Source organism: Trachinotus anak, unplaced genomic scaffold, assembly GCF_046630095.1.
Source record: "Trachinotus anak isolate AG129_WGS33_773 ecotype Australia unplaced genomic scaffold, CSIRO_AGI_Tana_v1 ptg000019l, whole genome shotgun sequence".
Lineage (NCBI taxonomy): Eukaryota > Metazoa > Chordata > Actinopteri > Carangiformes > Carangidae > Trachinotus > Trachinotus anak.
In genome coordinates this window covers 24,865,880-24,881,152 of record NW_027273870.1, presented here as the reverse complement: position 1 = coordinate 24,881,152, position 15,273 = coordinate 24,865,880, and the positions used below count along the sequence as shown (strand labels likewise).

Here is a 15,273-nt window from a genome sequence, read left to right as displayed (position 1 = left end):
ATGATGCTCAAACCAAGAAGCAAAATGGATGAAGTGACAACTTTTTTATTAAGCACAAATACAAATACATTTATTATCATTATTAAACATTTAATTTTATCTCCAAAGCAACATTTAATTTTATCTCCAAAGCAACATTTATTTTTGAGTGACCATAATCAGCAACTGTTTATTATTAATTCATACATGTCAAATGCCAAATATAAAAGCCTGTCTTAGAACACAATAAAGCAAACATTTCCAACGTACTTAATTTACAATGATGTTAAATACATAAAAGCAATTGATCTGTTTGTTTGGGGGCATTAATAAATTTGCTCACAATCAATTATCAAATTTGGAATTACTAACTTTAGCATTTAAAATGTCAGTTAAATAAAGGCTTTGTATGACTCCTGTACATACTTCATAAGAGGAGAACTCTCCAATATATGTGGCAGTGGGATAAATAAAATATCCTTCTTAATCTCCAAGCCTATCTCTTCAATTACATTACATTTACTCATTTGGCATATCCAAAGGACTTATAAGTGAGGGACATCACTAAAGCCTTTTCTAATATTAGAGAATATTAGGAGGAGACACAGGTTAACCAACAAAATACAGTTATTCAGGAACCATCTTCATGGGAATTGATAATACCTTGCATTGAAAATTTCATAGTGTCACAATGAATGGTACAATGGAGCGGGTGCAACTGTTTCTCCAACACCTTAATAGCTTTTTCTTAGCGTTGACCTTTGTTGTGGACGACAGTTCAGAGCTGAGCTGATCTGACAGAGTGAAACAGACGACCCGGCAGCGGGACAGGCCACTGCACTGCTCCTCATCAGAGATGACTCCCATTTGAAGAACTCACATCCCTTCTGGATCCTGCCTCCGCCGCCTGACCGGCGAACCGGACAGCAGTAAAAGCCTCGGCCATGGTTGGGGCCACCGTTGGACACGACCTGTCGCTTTGCACGGCGGCCACATTCGCACAGTGGGGATGTGATCTTTTGTCCTCTTATTGTTGTCACAGAAGTGAAGGAGCGGTTGGTACATGATGAGAGCGTGTTGGCTGACAGGGAGCAGAGGACATTCTTTGGGGTGTACAGAGAGCTGTGGGAGGGCAGTTTTGCTGGGTCAGTGAAGATGGTAAAAGAGGATTTTGAAGTCTCTTTGTGCTTTCTGTGTTGCGTGATGACTGGTTTGGGTTTGGCAAAAGAGGTATTAGGTGTGGAGGTCTTTTCTGGGATGAAAGGTTTGTGCCTGAGTGGTGAAGGTGTGTTTGTTTTGGAGTTTTGAGGGGCTCCATCAGATCTCTCTCTGAGTTGTAGAGAGGTTTTAAGTCCTATTTTGTGCTGATTTGCCCTGGAGCCCCAAGTAACAGCCTTAGGCACAGCAAAATATGTATCTGTCTCCGAGATCGCTGATTGCCTTCCTATCTTACTCAGCTGATCCGTTCTTATTTCCTTTGTAGATACAGAAGTTGCAGATAAGTCACCGGTTGTAGAATTGGTTTTTGCACTCATATTGTCCCTTAATGTGACCTGACCCCCTGTTAAATGTGAACTGCCAGGGTCCTCCCACACATAACATCCGCTGTCAAAATCTGATATGTACTCAGTGTCACATTCTCTATCAGCTTCATTAATCAAGTCACCACCCTCCAACACCACTTCATCATATGAACCACACCTCTCCTCCATTTCCACTAGAAGTTCTTCCCCCACAGGCTCCACTGCTGCTCCAGTTTTCAAGAGCTGGCTTGGTTGAGGTAGATGAGAAAGGGAGCCAAGAGTAGTAGAACACAGAACAAGGTTTTTGTTGCCGTTGCTGTGTGGTGAAGTACTGTTTACCATTACTGCAGAGGACAGGTTAGTGACAGCCTCTGAGGTGACTGACCTCCCGCTGCGTCCCCACAGTGGTGCACTTGTATCATTGAGAATTGTCTTGGGTGAGATCAGGCTTTGACACATTTGAACAGATTCTTGAACTGAACTTGAGTTTTCCTTCGTGTCTAAATTCATTGTATTGTTCTCTGAACATGACTTTATTTGACATGATTTACGAGGATTCTCAGATGATGATGGTTTGTTTGTGGTAAGCACATTTTCCTCTTTATTGGTGTTGGATTTTTCTTTCTTGACGGCAGTTGTGTTTCCAAACACGGGTTTGACCGTTGAGGGGGTCTAAGAGAAAAAGATAAGACGAGAGATAGAATCAACAACTCATACAATATAATCGATTCCAGTTTTTCCTTGAAACTCTACGGTCAAATACATTGTGTCAATAGTTATTGGTGCTATATTCTAAAGCGCTTTGAGCTGTATGTTTAATTGCCTTTCTCTTCTTTTTTTCCCAGTTTCCAGAAAGATGTGTTTCAAATTTAATCTAGAACAAAATTAAACCTCATAAAGACAGGAAGATCATGGTTTATTATTTGCAGCAGTCCACTTTTATATTTATTTATTTATATAAAAAATCATGACAATGTAAAAATTCTACATGTTAAACCACTCAGAACCAAACAAACTTCATCCATGAAGATCTCCACAGATTGTAGTCATCATCCATGACAGGTTTTGCTTTTGGAAACAGAAGGGGGCTTGGTGTTTAGGAGCTGGGATGCATCGTTGGAAGATGGCCACTCACCCTGTCAAGGCTTCTAGTGATCTTCATCACACACCCATCCCTCATCATCCTTGCTGCCAGCTGAGCTGTGTTTCGGGCATCATCCAAACCTGGGGAAAAGAGGAAAAACAATACACACAGGCTTAGATTATTTCTGTTTTCTATGTAGAATTGTTTGGACCAAAGAACTTTTGCTCTTTTTTGTACCTGAATGTTCTCTCCCTGAAAACTGTATCCCTAGATCTTGTAGTGCCCCATTCAGGCCTTTGGGTTTCCTGTTGTAAAAGAGCTAGAAAATGTAGAAAAATGATTTATTACAACACGAGAGCCAAACACATGATAATGAACAATTTGCTTAGTCAGTTAATCATTTATGAAATATGAAAAGCTTCCCAACTGTGAGAACTGTTACTTTTCCTTGCTTAAAATTTAATATCTCTGGATTTGGGAGATGTTGGTCAGAAAAAAAAACGCAATTTGAAAACTTTACTTTAAGCTCTGGTAACTGAAATTTTTCATTACTTTGAAATTAAATTTTAAGAAAAAATATTTCGTAAATTAATCAATTACAAAATGTATTTTTTGAAATAATCATAAGTTAGACAGCGTCAAAGAGAGCAGATGTCAAAGGAGAAAGCAAAGGAGAGAGCCTGTACTTACTCTGTATGTGTTTCTCAGGTCTATCCAGCTGTTGAGCACATCAGGTTTATGGAGCTGCTTGCGTTTACACTCGTACTGTAAACATACTCCAAGATCCCAGTCTGATACGCAACGCAAATGGTGGCACATTACATTTGTATTGACAGATAGGAAGCATTCACAGGTGTTATGTCTGAAGGTAAAAATGGCATTGTTGTTGATACTTTGTGTGATTTCTATTCCAACGCAGGAATGAACCTCTTTATCTGAGCTAGGACCTAGTGAGGAGGCTTAGCAGATACATTACCAACAATTTATGGCTCAGCAAGCTGAATTGTAGACTAATAAAAAATACTTTTACCTGACCATGTGAGGAAAGTACACAGTTTTTGAGAAGGTGAAGGTGCAGAACATCTCTGTTGCTTGTTGGGAAAGACCACACCTTTCTCAAGTTGCAAGTTTTGCAGCCAGCGGCAGAACCGAGAAAGACAGATCTGGAGGGGGATCCCTGCCTCAACTTGCACCTGCGAGACAGAGAAATGACACTGTCAGATGCAACATAAAACTGTACACAAATAAAAAAAACAGAACTATAAGGTGCAGTGGTCTTTGTAATTGTATATTTTTGTCTATGCACAGACACCTGTGTAATCCCCGTCAGCTCAGTGCAGAACTTAGACAAAATGGGGTGCTCCTGGGGTTGAACATATGTGTGAAACTCGGACTCTACTTCTCCTGAGGATGTGTTCAGCAGAACAGCAGGAAACTCAACTAAAGGAAGGCGGAAAGAATAGGAGAAAACGTGTTGTTGCCAATAAAGGTAGAAAAGATAAGTGGTCCTTTATGAAACAATTGATAAAAAAAATCTGTTCTACTTACTAATTTCCTGGCTGTAGTTGTTTTTCTCTTTCCAGCAAGTGGATTCAAAGTCAATCACAATCAGGTAAGAAAATATTTGATCTGAAAGAAAGCAGGCAGTGTTATAGAAATGCCAACGAATGGAATTTAAACACTATCCCTCTGTTTACACGTTATCCATCCATACTCACTTGATACCAAAGATTTCTTTGACCCAGATGACTGACTCCTCTGTCTCAGTAACCCGAGTTCTCTGTGGGGGGAGAGATTAAAGAAGAAAAACTAACTAAAACTTCAATTAACACCAACTGAATTGCTTTTACTGAATAAAATGTACATAAGTACTGACCTTAAAAGACTTAAAAGACTTCATACAATCAACTTAACCCAAATCTTTCACCTAAGTAATACGTTGTTTGGGTTGGTTGTTTAGCTAGTTAACAGGCTAATGGCTGGTTGGTTTATCGGGTACTTACTTGGCCAGTTTCTTTGTAGACATAATTGTGTCTTGAACCGGAGAAGCGGTGAGATTTTTGTCACTAATCTTACAAAAGAAAATGTTAAATGAGTCTACATAGTAGCTACTTCAGAAAACGCAGCAAAAATCGCGCTGCTTTTTAAAAAAATACTCATCCATCGTTCGGAGCTCGATTAGTTGTGTCTGAACGGCATAATCAATTGACGAAACCTAGTCGAGCACAGAAAAGCTACGATGTTTGTCGAAACTGAACGAATTACGCTTCCGATTTTACCATCGCCTATCAAAATAAAAGCACAAAGGCGAATTGAAAAATATATTCAAAGAGCTATAACGATATGATAACAGTTCTAGTTCGAAAGCGCGATTTTTTCAGATCAAATTTAATCAAATAAACTACATTTTAGCCACATATACTGGCTAAAAGGCATCATGACGGTGAACACATGACTTTATTTTTGAAGTTGAAAACCGGAAGTAGTGCTAGTATATTTGAACTTTTAGCAGTGTAACACGCAGCACTGACTGTTTTAGCCATGTGTTCTTAACAGTGGTGAAAACTATGAATTTGGAACCAGTTGGATCAATAACATCTGGTATTTACACATTTTAACCTCGTTTTTATTCCCACGCAGAGTGTTCTCCTGGGTCGTAAAAGTATTCATGTAAACTGCTCTAACGTGTTGGCTAGTTAGGTATGTACAATATTCAGTGTGTTATCATAATGAACCACCAAACTGCAGTGAGAAGTACGACTGTCCAAACAGGGAGACCTTTAACTGTCACTGTTGATGGAGTTCATGCTCCCTGCTTTCATGAGGAATACAACATAAACATTGTACTGACATGAGGCTGCAACTGCGGCTAAGGATGAAGCCTAAACATACTTTATTTACAGAAAACACACTAATATACAGTTGCTATATATATATATACTTCTAATGCACACGTCGCCAAAAGCAAAACTACCTAGTTTAATTCAAAGTTCTTGTTTCCATAATCACTCTGTACACGTTTATATACAAAAACCTTCCTCTCTCTTCAGTCTCAGCTGTGTATTATGTAGTTTACTTGCAGAATTATTTCAGCTACAACTAAAACGAAAATAGTTTAAAGTTGCTTCCTGAAATACTGATTCAATAGGGCTAAGGGGGATGTATATTTTATCATTGCTATGATGATTTAAACAAATACCAAAGAAAGAAAGAACAAGTAAACACCTGTAATAATATCTGATGAAGCATTCAATGTTCAACTGTTTTCATAAGTAAATGATTTAAGAAAATAATTGAATACCTGAATACCGTTGAGTTTGAGACTGCTGATTAGACAAAACAAGACATCAGAAGATGTTATCTTGGGCTATGGGGTATATAGCTATAACAGGCATTTTTCACTATTTTATGACATTTTAGACAAAACTATTGTGTCAATTATGAAAGTAATCGTTGCTGATTCAGTGCCAACCTTTGGTACTTGACTGTCTTATACTCAGAAGGTGTTGAGGTTAGATACACAGCCCCTGCTGTCCGAACTGTGGGCTCCAATGTTCTACTTTCATATGCACCTTAAAAGAAATGCAAATTTAAAGAGAAGCGTGTGTAAATCTTAGATGTACATACACCTGTGTTGAAATTTTACAGTTTATAATTGACAGCCAGAGCTCATTTCAAATATTAGTTTTTTTATTTCCCAGTAGAAACATCAGCTCAAACATGGAGCCTTCATCGTCATCATCAGCAGCAGCAGCAGCAACAAGCAACAGAGGGAAAAGAAAGAGCTCTGCCCTGCCAGCACATGAGGACGCCAAGAGATTAAAAACCGAGCAGGAAGGTGAGGGGGTGGTGGAGGGTGCGCATCCACCCCGTTTACCGAGGATCTCTGTGCCGCTCAACCGCCTCCAGCAACCAATTACAGTGAATGAGCTGACAGAGCTGCTGCATTATGCTGCTCTGGGGAAAGCAGGTGGCATCAAACAGCCCAGGTAATGACTTTTGTAGCAAGATCTGATCTATTTCATCGACTCTCACCAAATAACTCTCTGTAATTTACTTATACTGTTTCTTTGTACCTCAGCAGTCATAAAGACATCTAATTGAAGTCCTTCATCTTGCAGACTGGAAACAATTATATTTTTTAAATCACATTTTTAAGTCATCATCCTCCTGTCTCTCTGCTAGTTGGTGTTGTCTCCACCACCACAGGAAAATTAAAGATGTGAACGTTGTCATCGTGGAGGGTCTCACCCAGAGTCACTTTTACAAACACTACCTCACCCTGCGACACCTCAGGACCAACTACAGCTCTGTAAGTATCCAGACGGGCAAATGTAAACGTAGCAATACAGATTATTTAACGAGAGTAATTCTAATCACGGTGTCGGCATTTCTGATTTTCATGTCTGCCTTTACTGGGCTGTTACAGAGGGTCACGTTCACGCCATCATCCAACAACGTAGCGTCTGAAATCTTCAGCAGCGAAGTTCCTAAATCGGAGGGTCCATCACTTTCCCAAACACACAAGGCAAACAGTGAATTGCACAAAGGTGAGAATTATGTTTTGATATGAATGTCATCAGTATAACATGGGACTGTTGTCCAAGAAATAGTTTATAGTTCATAAAATCGTACTTCGGCAGGACCTAAAACGCTATGTTACAGTTAAATGTTGAAATAAGAGTATCATCAGATTATTATGTTGAAGCATTTTGTCAAAGATGTTACAAATATCTCCCGGTTTTAGTCTTTGGTTGGTGTTTCCTCTCAGTGGTTTTGCTCTCGCTCTTGTGTGTGTTAATTTGTGTACTTGTGCAGCTCTGAAGAATCACCCAGTAATCACCAAGTTTGGGATACGGAGGAGAGGACTGACAGCGTATGCCCTCACCCAGGAGGAGATGATCAAGAGACACTACCCTGTCAAAGGTGAATCTCCTTCTGACCAGATGCACAGTGAGACGGCTCCATCTGAAAAGACATTTTACAGGCTTCAGGTTTTACTGTAACTCTGCTCCTGACTGTGTCTCAGCAGGCATATGTCACATGTCTGTCTTTCCTCCATCTTCACCAAAATGCAGCGTCAGTGTTTTTTCCACTTTGACTTTGAGACGTTGTCTTTGAAAAGCTTCGTTTGGGCTGTGAAAACATCAGTATAGTGTGGAGCTAAGGCCTCAGCAGAGAAGATTCAACCAGCTTAGTGTGTGTGTGTGTGTGTGTGTGTGTGTGTGTGTGTGTGTGTGTGTGTGTGTGTGTGTGTGTGTGTGTGTGGTCTCTCTCTCTCCACCTTCTCACTTGTTGTTTTCTTTCTTTTGACACAGGGATGCCGGGGTTTGAAGAATTTGTGTGTACAGACAGTGTTGATTGTGTGACTGACAGCAGCCCTCTGTATGGACTCGACTGTGAAATGGTGAATTGCTCTTAATTATTCTTAATGCAGTTTCAAACACATCCATGTTTCATACATTATGGACAGATGTTTTTTCTTACAGCGCATTCTTGATACACTAATGTCACAGTAGTGTCTAAAGTGGTATGTTATAAATACACTGGTAAAACTTGAATCATTGAAGAAATGATATTTAGATTTTGTTTTTATTTTTTAAAGGGCTATGTCAAGTTTTCAAAATTCATAGTCATCAGTAGTGTAAATATGCTTTAAAGGAGTTATTTGTAAGTTTTGCTATTGCTACATAGCTAACGTTAGCATTAACAGTTGTCTACCTACCAGTTTAGGAGAAGTGTTGCAAGTTAAGCATCAAACTTCATTTCTCCAATCTGCCGTGAAGGAGTAGCAAGCTGCTCAGAGGGAGTATTATAACCTCTGGTCTTATAAACGCAATGAAAGCCGGAGCTCAGGTCAAGCGACAATCACCAGCACCCGCTCCAGGCAAGAAACAACGTTTGACGGCAGAGAAAACTGACAAATAGCCCCTTTAAGAGAGGAATTCTCCATCAAACAGACCACGGATATAAATGTGCTTTAAAATAACATAGCCAGTTTTATCAAAAGTTGAATCTGACTTTTTTCCAATTGACAGAATGCTTCTTTAGATGTAAGCACATTTGTGTTTCTGGTAGTCTGTAGTGATAGATATTTACCACCTCACAGAATGAGCTACACCGTTTTTATTCCACGCGTAGTTCATCTGAGGAGCAGCTCAAATTGTCAGACACCTCCTGCAGAGTCTGCACATAACTGCATCTGCTTCACCTCTACCGTGTCTAAACTGTGGTTCGAGCTCCCTGTTGGAAATACTTCCTCCATCATTTGCTGCCTCCGTCGTTGCTCTGTCTCCATTTCAGCCATCATTTCTTAGCACCCTGCGTAGGATGATGTTATCACTTTTGCTGACAAGATAATGTCAGAGTATTGTGTCCTGACCTATTCCCCGATTTCCATCCCAGTTTCAAACAGTTCATTACTGTTTTGCTGTTGTGCTCCAGTGTCTAACAGAAAAGGGGAACGAGCTGGCTCGTGTTTCTCTGGTGGATAGTGATGGGAACTGTGTGCTGGACGAGCTGGTGAAACCCCCGAACCGCATCCTCAGCTACCTCACCAAGTACACTCACACTCATATGCCTTTGTATTATTGATAACCAACATCACATGTTGTTTAAAGGTTAAAGTTCATTTCTGTTGCCTGCGTTGCCGTGTGCCTTCTGATAGGTTCTCTGGTATCACTGCAGCGATGTTGCGTCCGGTGACAACCACCCTGCGGGACATTCAGGCGAAGCTCAGGGCGCTGTTGCCGCGAGACGCCGTCCTGGTCGGCCATTCACTTAACAACGACCTCATAGCTCTGAAAGTGAGTCACTACTGACATTTTGATTTCTGCTGCAGCAGCTATGAGATGATCCTGTTTGAGTTTGAGTTTGAGCCCAGTCTCATCCTCCTGTGTTTTGGGGTTGTTTGAATCTTTCTTTGAAGCTTTGCAAAGATAACTGCAGTGAAATTAGAGGGAGGCGTGGTTCAGTGAGAAAATGTCAGAACCATTTTTCCTCTCTGTGTAGTCAGCTAGCTCTGTTTTTCTCAGATATCGAGGGGTACAAAACAGAACCTCAGCAATGTACCCACAAGCCAGGTATTTAATTCAGGAGCGACTTCACAGCAGACACAGGCATTATTCTTTTAATAATAGAAGTTTTTTGACCTGTATTGTGTCTCTGTGCTCCCTGCAGCTGATTCACCGGCATGTAATCGACACCTCACTGCTGTACAGGAGAGAGTTCGGACAGAGGTTTAAGCTCAAGGTCTTGGCGGAGACGGTGCTGAAGTAAGTTTTCTCTTCCTCTTTCTGTCTTTGCGTCTCTCTCTCAGCCACCATGACTAATAATTCAATTGTCCACTTGTGTCCCAGGAGGCAAATACAAACTGAAGAGAAGAAGGGTCACAATCCCATCGAGGACGCAGTGGCGGCCCTGGAGCTGGCCCAGTATTTTATTAAAACAGGACCTCTTCAGGTAACCCCTCGCTTCCTAACACACACAAAGACACACACGTACACACACAGAGTTAGTACAGCATTGTTCTGTGTATGCTCACTGTCAGGTTGTGGAGCATCATCTGGAGGAGCTGTGGGGATACACGATAGAGGAGGAGTTCACTGACTCTGCGTCTGCACCCACACCCAGTCACAGGTACAGTGCCTGATACAAACCTCTTTGTTTTCTTTACATCTAACGACGTTCACTCAGACCATGTCCCGCACTGAGTCAGGAGACCTCATCCTTCCTCTCAGGGTCTGGCCTCTGCACTAAGCCAGTATTCTTCACAGCCAAAATTTAGCTTTTCATAAACACTCTTCCTGATGTTTTAGTACAAAAACAGCCCTCACATTTTAGTAAAATGTAGCTTTTAGAAAACAATGACACAATCTCTGAAGACAGAAAAGATGGTTTCAGAAATGACCTGAAAACATGGTGGATGCACACTGATTTTAGTCATTTCAATTTAATCGTTCACTCTAACTAAGTCTGTCTTCATCTGAAATTTTCCTCTCGAATGTCTGTGATGATTCATTTCAACTGCAACCACAGGGTTCATGAGGTTTAATCCCTCCCTGAAAATCCAGTTGATAGGATGCATCTTGTATCATGAATGAAAGCATTAAAATCCCATCAGAGAATTCTTGCACATTGTTGCTACTAATACACAATGTAAAATCCATCTCATCACACTCCCTGGCGCAGATATATTTGACAACTTCTCTGTCCTTCTTCTTTGTGCAGGTTTGCTGACATACTGCAGACACTTGGCCGGTCAGTGGCCTTTTTCGGGAAGCGTTCGGACGTAGCTCTGGATCTGTCCAATCAGCAGTGGCACAACTCAGACAAAGAGGTTAGGAGCTAGGTGGTTTGGACTCAGGAGCCAATCTGCTCCCTCTTGACCTTCACCTGATTAAACACTGTTTGCCGGAACCTGAAATGAGCCAGATTTTCTACCCATAATAAACATGATAGTGCACATATGGGGAGCTGGGGGTTTGTTGGTTTTTCTTAGATATTACAGTCCCTGTCTTCATTAAGTTCTGAATGTTCCAAGGTTTGTTGGAAAATCTTTAATGGCATTTTTGTCTAATTTGGCAATAAACAATATAGGGACGAAGCAAGGAACAATGCATTAAGTTGATCCTTTGGTTCAACAGATAGATACAGTATAATTACTGTATATAAGCAATGCTATATGATTAGTGTCTTGTTCTTTTTTTCATTCCATTTTACCATCCTCCCCTAAACTCTTCATCTTCTTCTTCCTCTGCCTCTGCAACTGTATCCTCTCTCCCTCAGGTGTTGGCGTCTTTCAGGAGGCAGACCAAGCGTCCGTTCCTCTCAGTGCTCCACTTCCCTTCCCTCTCAGACCACCTGAAGCAGTGTGTTCCTCATCAGGAGCAGCAGCGCCAGAGGGTGAGTCACTTACTCAACACATCATACATCTGAAATGGCAGAGTGTTAGTTTATTGTACTGTTTACTGTGTGTGTGTGTGTGTGTGTGTGTGTATTTATCCTGCAGGTCTGTGCAAACCTTCGTGATATGTGTCTGGTATTTGCCGGGCCGTTCCCTGCAGGTTTCTCTGAGAGGGAAGTGAAGCGGCTTTTTCGTTGCTGTGGACCAGTTCGGAAAATCAAAATGCTGAACACAGCTGTCAGGGTATGTCTCACCTGCATTAGGATCCTTCATTTGATGCAATTTATCGTTTGATAAGCTGTTGTTTGTTTTATGTTGGTCACCATTTAACCAATGCACAACTGAATAACTCTTAAGACATTGTTACAACTCAGGGGCTGTTCATTTTTTAAAGAAAGGGTGATGGGATGTGCTCACATAGTCACACTAGGATCTTTTTGTTTTGCTGTATTACTGTGTGATAGAAGAAAATATCTCTTTGATCCAGCATGACAATGATCTGTTGATACAAATATTTTCCTCTGCGTCAGTTCCTATTAAACCTTCTCTCTCTGGTTGCTCTGGTCTCCAGATCCATGCAGAGGTAGAGTTCGAGATGCTGGAGGGAGCTGTGTTGGCTTTGAAAACTTTAAATGGACTTAATTTGCAGGGACAGTCCATCAAGGTAACTCTTCATTTATTCCCATTGCATTCTAGTTTAAGTTATTCCCAAACCGCTCTATCTCCAACATGTCGTGTTTTGACATTGTATGCATTGTGTAGGTCCAGAGGCCTGTCAATGAGTCAATGCTGGACCTGGACCTGACTCTCGATGCTTTGATGGGGGACGTTCTCAACACCAGAAACCTCTACGCTGTTAAATTAAAGCCCAGCGTGGCTGAGTGCATAAACATTTCTGCAAAGGTCAATGGACACACATTAGATGCAGAAGGTTCAGGTGTAACCTCTATTAAAACAGCAAATGGGTTGCGGGCTGCTACAGTAAACGGTAAACGGCTGCAGCTCACCACCACACAGTCTGACCTGTCTGAGGAAACAGTCAGAGAGACATTTGGTCTCTTTGGGACGGTGGATGGAATCGTCTTGCCTGCCAAAGCTGGAAAACATGCAAGACACGCATACATACGTGAGCAAAAAGCTACAGTATTCACTTTTCGCTACTATTCACTGTTGTGTTTGTGGGTGCACAGATTGTTAGAACTCTCCACCTCACCTGTGTCTGGTTGACAGAGTTTGAGAGTTCAGAGGGAAAGCACGCAGCCCTCAGCTCCTCTGAGGACCTCTGGAAGGAGGAGTACCTCATCTGTCCGTCCCTGACTCCGCCCCACTTGGGTTCATGGGTTGCCATGACAACATCAGTGTCTACAGTGAATGCTGAGGGGGAAGACGAGGAGAGGACCCACATGCACACCAGTTCTCAGGTAAGAAACAGATTGTATTGACTCCAGATGGTAGTCACATGTTTTTAAAGGTCCCTTTTGTTTTGTTTTTTACAGTTTTCTGGTGTTTTATTTAAAGTTTTTATATCCATAAGAAGATATCACTGTGGTTTTAAGTACCAAAAACCATCTCAATGTAGTTTTCTGAGTGATTGAATAAAAATATCACAGCTTTCAGTGTGGTGAGTGTTTTGTTGTGACATCACAAAGTTAAGGAAGTGCCGACAGCTCGTTTTACGGATCAGTTTCTGAACAAAGGCTGTCGACTGAGCACTTTGATATTGTCACACGTAAATATGGAACCTAGACCTGGTTTATAATCAAAAAAGACATAGACATCTCATTTTATACAATATGGGACCTTTAAAACAGAGTTTTAAATATGATTGTTGTGTGTTTCACATGAATCTCTACAAAAATCTCTTGTGTGAAGAGGTCTTTCTGTGTGTTATTTTGTACTGTCTGAAATAGCGTCTTTTTATTTGTCAGCATGCTAATATGCTGCCCATGAGTATTCAACATGCTAGGGTAGGATTTAGGTATGTTACTGGCTCCATATATGTATGTGTGTGTGTGTGTGTGTGTGTGTGTGTGTGTGTGTGTGTGTGTGTATGTTTTTCTGACTATTGGCTCTGGAGAGTAATTGTCTCCATTTTCAAATTTGTGTTCTCATGTGTAATGACAGTAATAACCACATGGGGCTGCTGGTGTCAAAATAGTCTTGTATACCTGGTTGCTTTTTGCCGTGGGACAACAGGGACAACAGCTGTTTGGGAAATGTTTGAACATCATAGCTGAGTGATTGTTCTGGCTTTCAGCTGCCAGCCTCTGTCAATTCTCACTACATCTGTTCTAGACAAAAATCTCACTTTAAAGACTGAGCCCTTCAGATTAAGGGTGGCTTTGTGAGGCTTATTTCTCCTGGCATCTCTGTCTGACAGTGTGATTGTGCTTTGTGTCTTCTCTGACATTTCTTATCTTGGACATGTGATTATTGAAGCTGTAGGATTGGAAGAGGTGGTAAATAAGAAAGACTTACAAGTGTCATTTGTGATTTGGTTTTTCACAATGTTTACGATGTCTAGCACACATGTAATGAATATGTGTTACCTGCAGGACCAGAAAATGGAGCTCATGATGGGGAAGTTGGACCGTCGCCTGGGGAAGCTCTTCAGATCTCTCCCAGACTGCACCCTGTCTGTGGTTGTGCTGCCTGGACATACCAGGTGAGGACTCTGACAGTGTCTGGGGAAAAAAAAGAAACTTCTACCAAGTTAAATATTTGTAATCCATCTGCTCTCTTCTCCTCTCTTCCCTAGTTCTCATGGTCACACTCCTGGTTTGTGCTTTATGGAGGTGAAGTAAGGGTCTTGAGGAGAACAGTGATCCAGCTCGAGGAACAAGCATAAACCTGCGCTGACAAAATACCTTCCTCTCCGGTGATACCTTTCTGTGGGTGAACTGACACAGCTGAAATCAATGAGGATAAATAAATATTTTAGCAAGACTTCCTTCTGTTTCACTGATAGAGCTGAGAGTAGTATCATTTCATGATACACTTTTCTGTTAAAGCCAAGTTAAAGTCTGATGCAGTGCTGAAATATTTTTTGTGGCCTAGAAATAAGCAAAACCACAAAGTAGGTTTTGGCTTTGGTACAACATTATTTTCATAACAACAAATTTAATTTGTACAGCCATTGTTGGAAGACTGGCTTTTGGTTTTGCTTGGATTGACTCTTAATTGGAAACTCACAGTTTATTATGAAAATAATGATGGAAGTTGGATGAAGCACAGAACTGTGCAACACATGCTGGAGCAAAGTTTGCAAGTCTCCCAGATAGCATTTGTTCTACAGGAAGAAAAAAAATCAGTATCATCATCATACACCAGCACGAGCTGATGTATAATGGATACTACTAATGTTATTAGATGAAGTGTCACATTTACAATGAGAAGGACTAAAGATTACTTTTACTGTTGAGCAGTATTTATCGTGTTGGATTTATGCATTTTGATGTTGTGCAATTAAAACTGGCAAATTTTGTCTTTTCATTATTGAGTTTCAGTGCCTCACTGTGCACCTCATCTTCATTCTAAGGACTATAACAAATCATGGTATTAAATTGCAATACAAGCCAAACTGGAGACTGAGGATAGTACATCAAAAATGTGTGACATTCATGGGCCACCAGGTGGAAAAACACTCGTATGAGATGTTAAGTTCTACTGTGATAGAGAATAGTAAAAAAGTAAAGCATCACTAATTAAATGACATTTATTCAAGTATAATTATTTTAGCAAGAAACTACAGTCAAAGGTAGTTAATTTACAATGTGTCTTGT

General features: G+C 40.8%; 2 protein-coding genes across 5 annotated transcripts; one reads left to right on the top strand and one right to left on the bottom strand.

The window, feature by feature from the left end:
• Positions 1–115: 115 nt before the first annotated feature.
• On the bottom strand, positions 116–4,825 carry eri2 (ERI1 exoribonuclease family member 2). 3 transcript variants are annotated; one of them, XM_071503857.1, is made up of 9 exons: positions 4,590–4,825; positions 4,305–4,366; positions 4,135–4,215; positions 3,899–4,026; positions 3,698–3,779; positions 3,277–3,377; positions 2,824–2,905; positions 2,638–2,726; positions 116–2,174 (listed from the first exon to the last, which is right to left on the bottom strand). In XM_071503857.1, exons 1-9 carry the CDS (start codon positions 4,610–4,612, stop codon positions 714–716), a joined length of 2,109 nt encoding a protein of 702 aa, XP_071359958.1. In that variant the 5' UTR covers positions 4,613–4,825; the 3' UTR covers positions 116–713. The 3 variants fall into 3 exon arrangements, with proteins under 3 accessions (XP_071359958.1, XP_071359957.1, XP_071359959.1); XM_071503856.1 differs by having other exon boundaries at positions 3,617–3,779; positions 4,590–4,820; XM_071503858.1 differs by lacking the exons at positions 4,135–4,215; positions 4,305–4,366; positions 4,590–4,825 and having other exon boundaries at positions 3,277–3,448; positions 3,617–3,779; positions 3,899–3,965.
• Positions 4,826–5,069: 244 nt separating this feature from the next.
• On the top strand, positions 5,070–14,983 carry LOC139636127 (RNA exonuclease 5-like). Of its 2 annotated transcripts, none has more exons than XM_071503854.1 (19): positions 5,070–5,187; positions 6,288–6,575; positions 6,796–6,898; positions 7,016–7,136; positions 7,405–7,512; positions 7,905–7,993; positions 9,031–9,146; positions 9,254–9,392; positions 9,766–9,860; positions 9,945–10,047; positions 10,136–10,224; positions 10,816–10,924; positions 11,374–11,490; positions 11,597–11,734; positions 12,063–12,155; positions 12,254–12,617; positions 12,722–12,912; positions 14,047–14,156; positions 14,250–14,983. In XM_071503854.1, exons 2-19 carry the CDS (start codon positions 6,307–6,309, stop codon positions 14,293–14,295), a joined length of 2,400 nt encoding a protein of 799 aa, XP_071359955.1. In that variant the 5' UTR covers positions 5,070–5,187; positions 6,288–6,306; the 3' UTR covers positions 14,296–14,983. The 2 variants fall into 2 exon arrangements, with proteins under 2 accessions (XP_071359955.1, XP_071359954.1); XM_071503853.1 differs by having other exon boundaries at positions 6,772–6,898.
• The last annotated feature ends 290 nt before the right edge of the window (positions 14,984–15,273 follow it).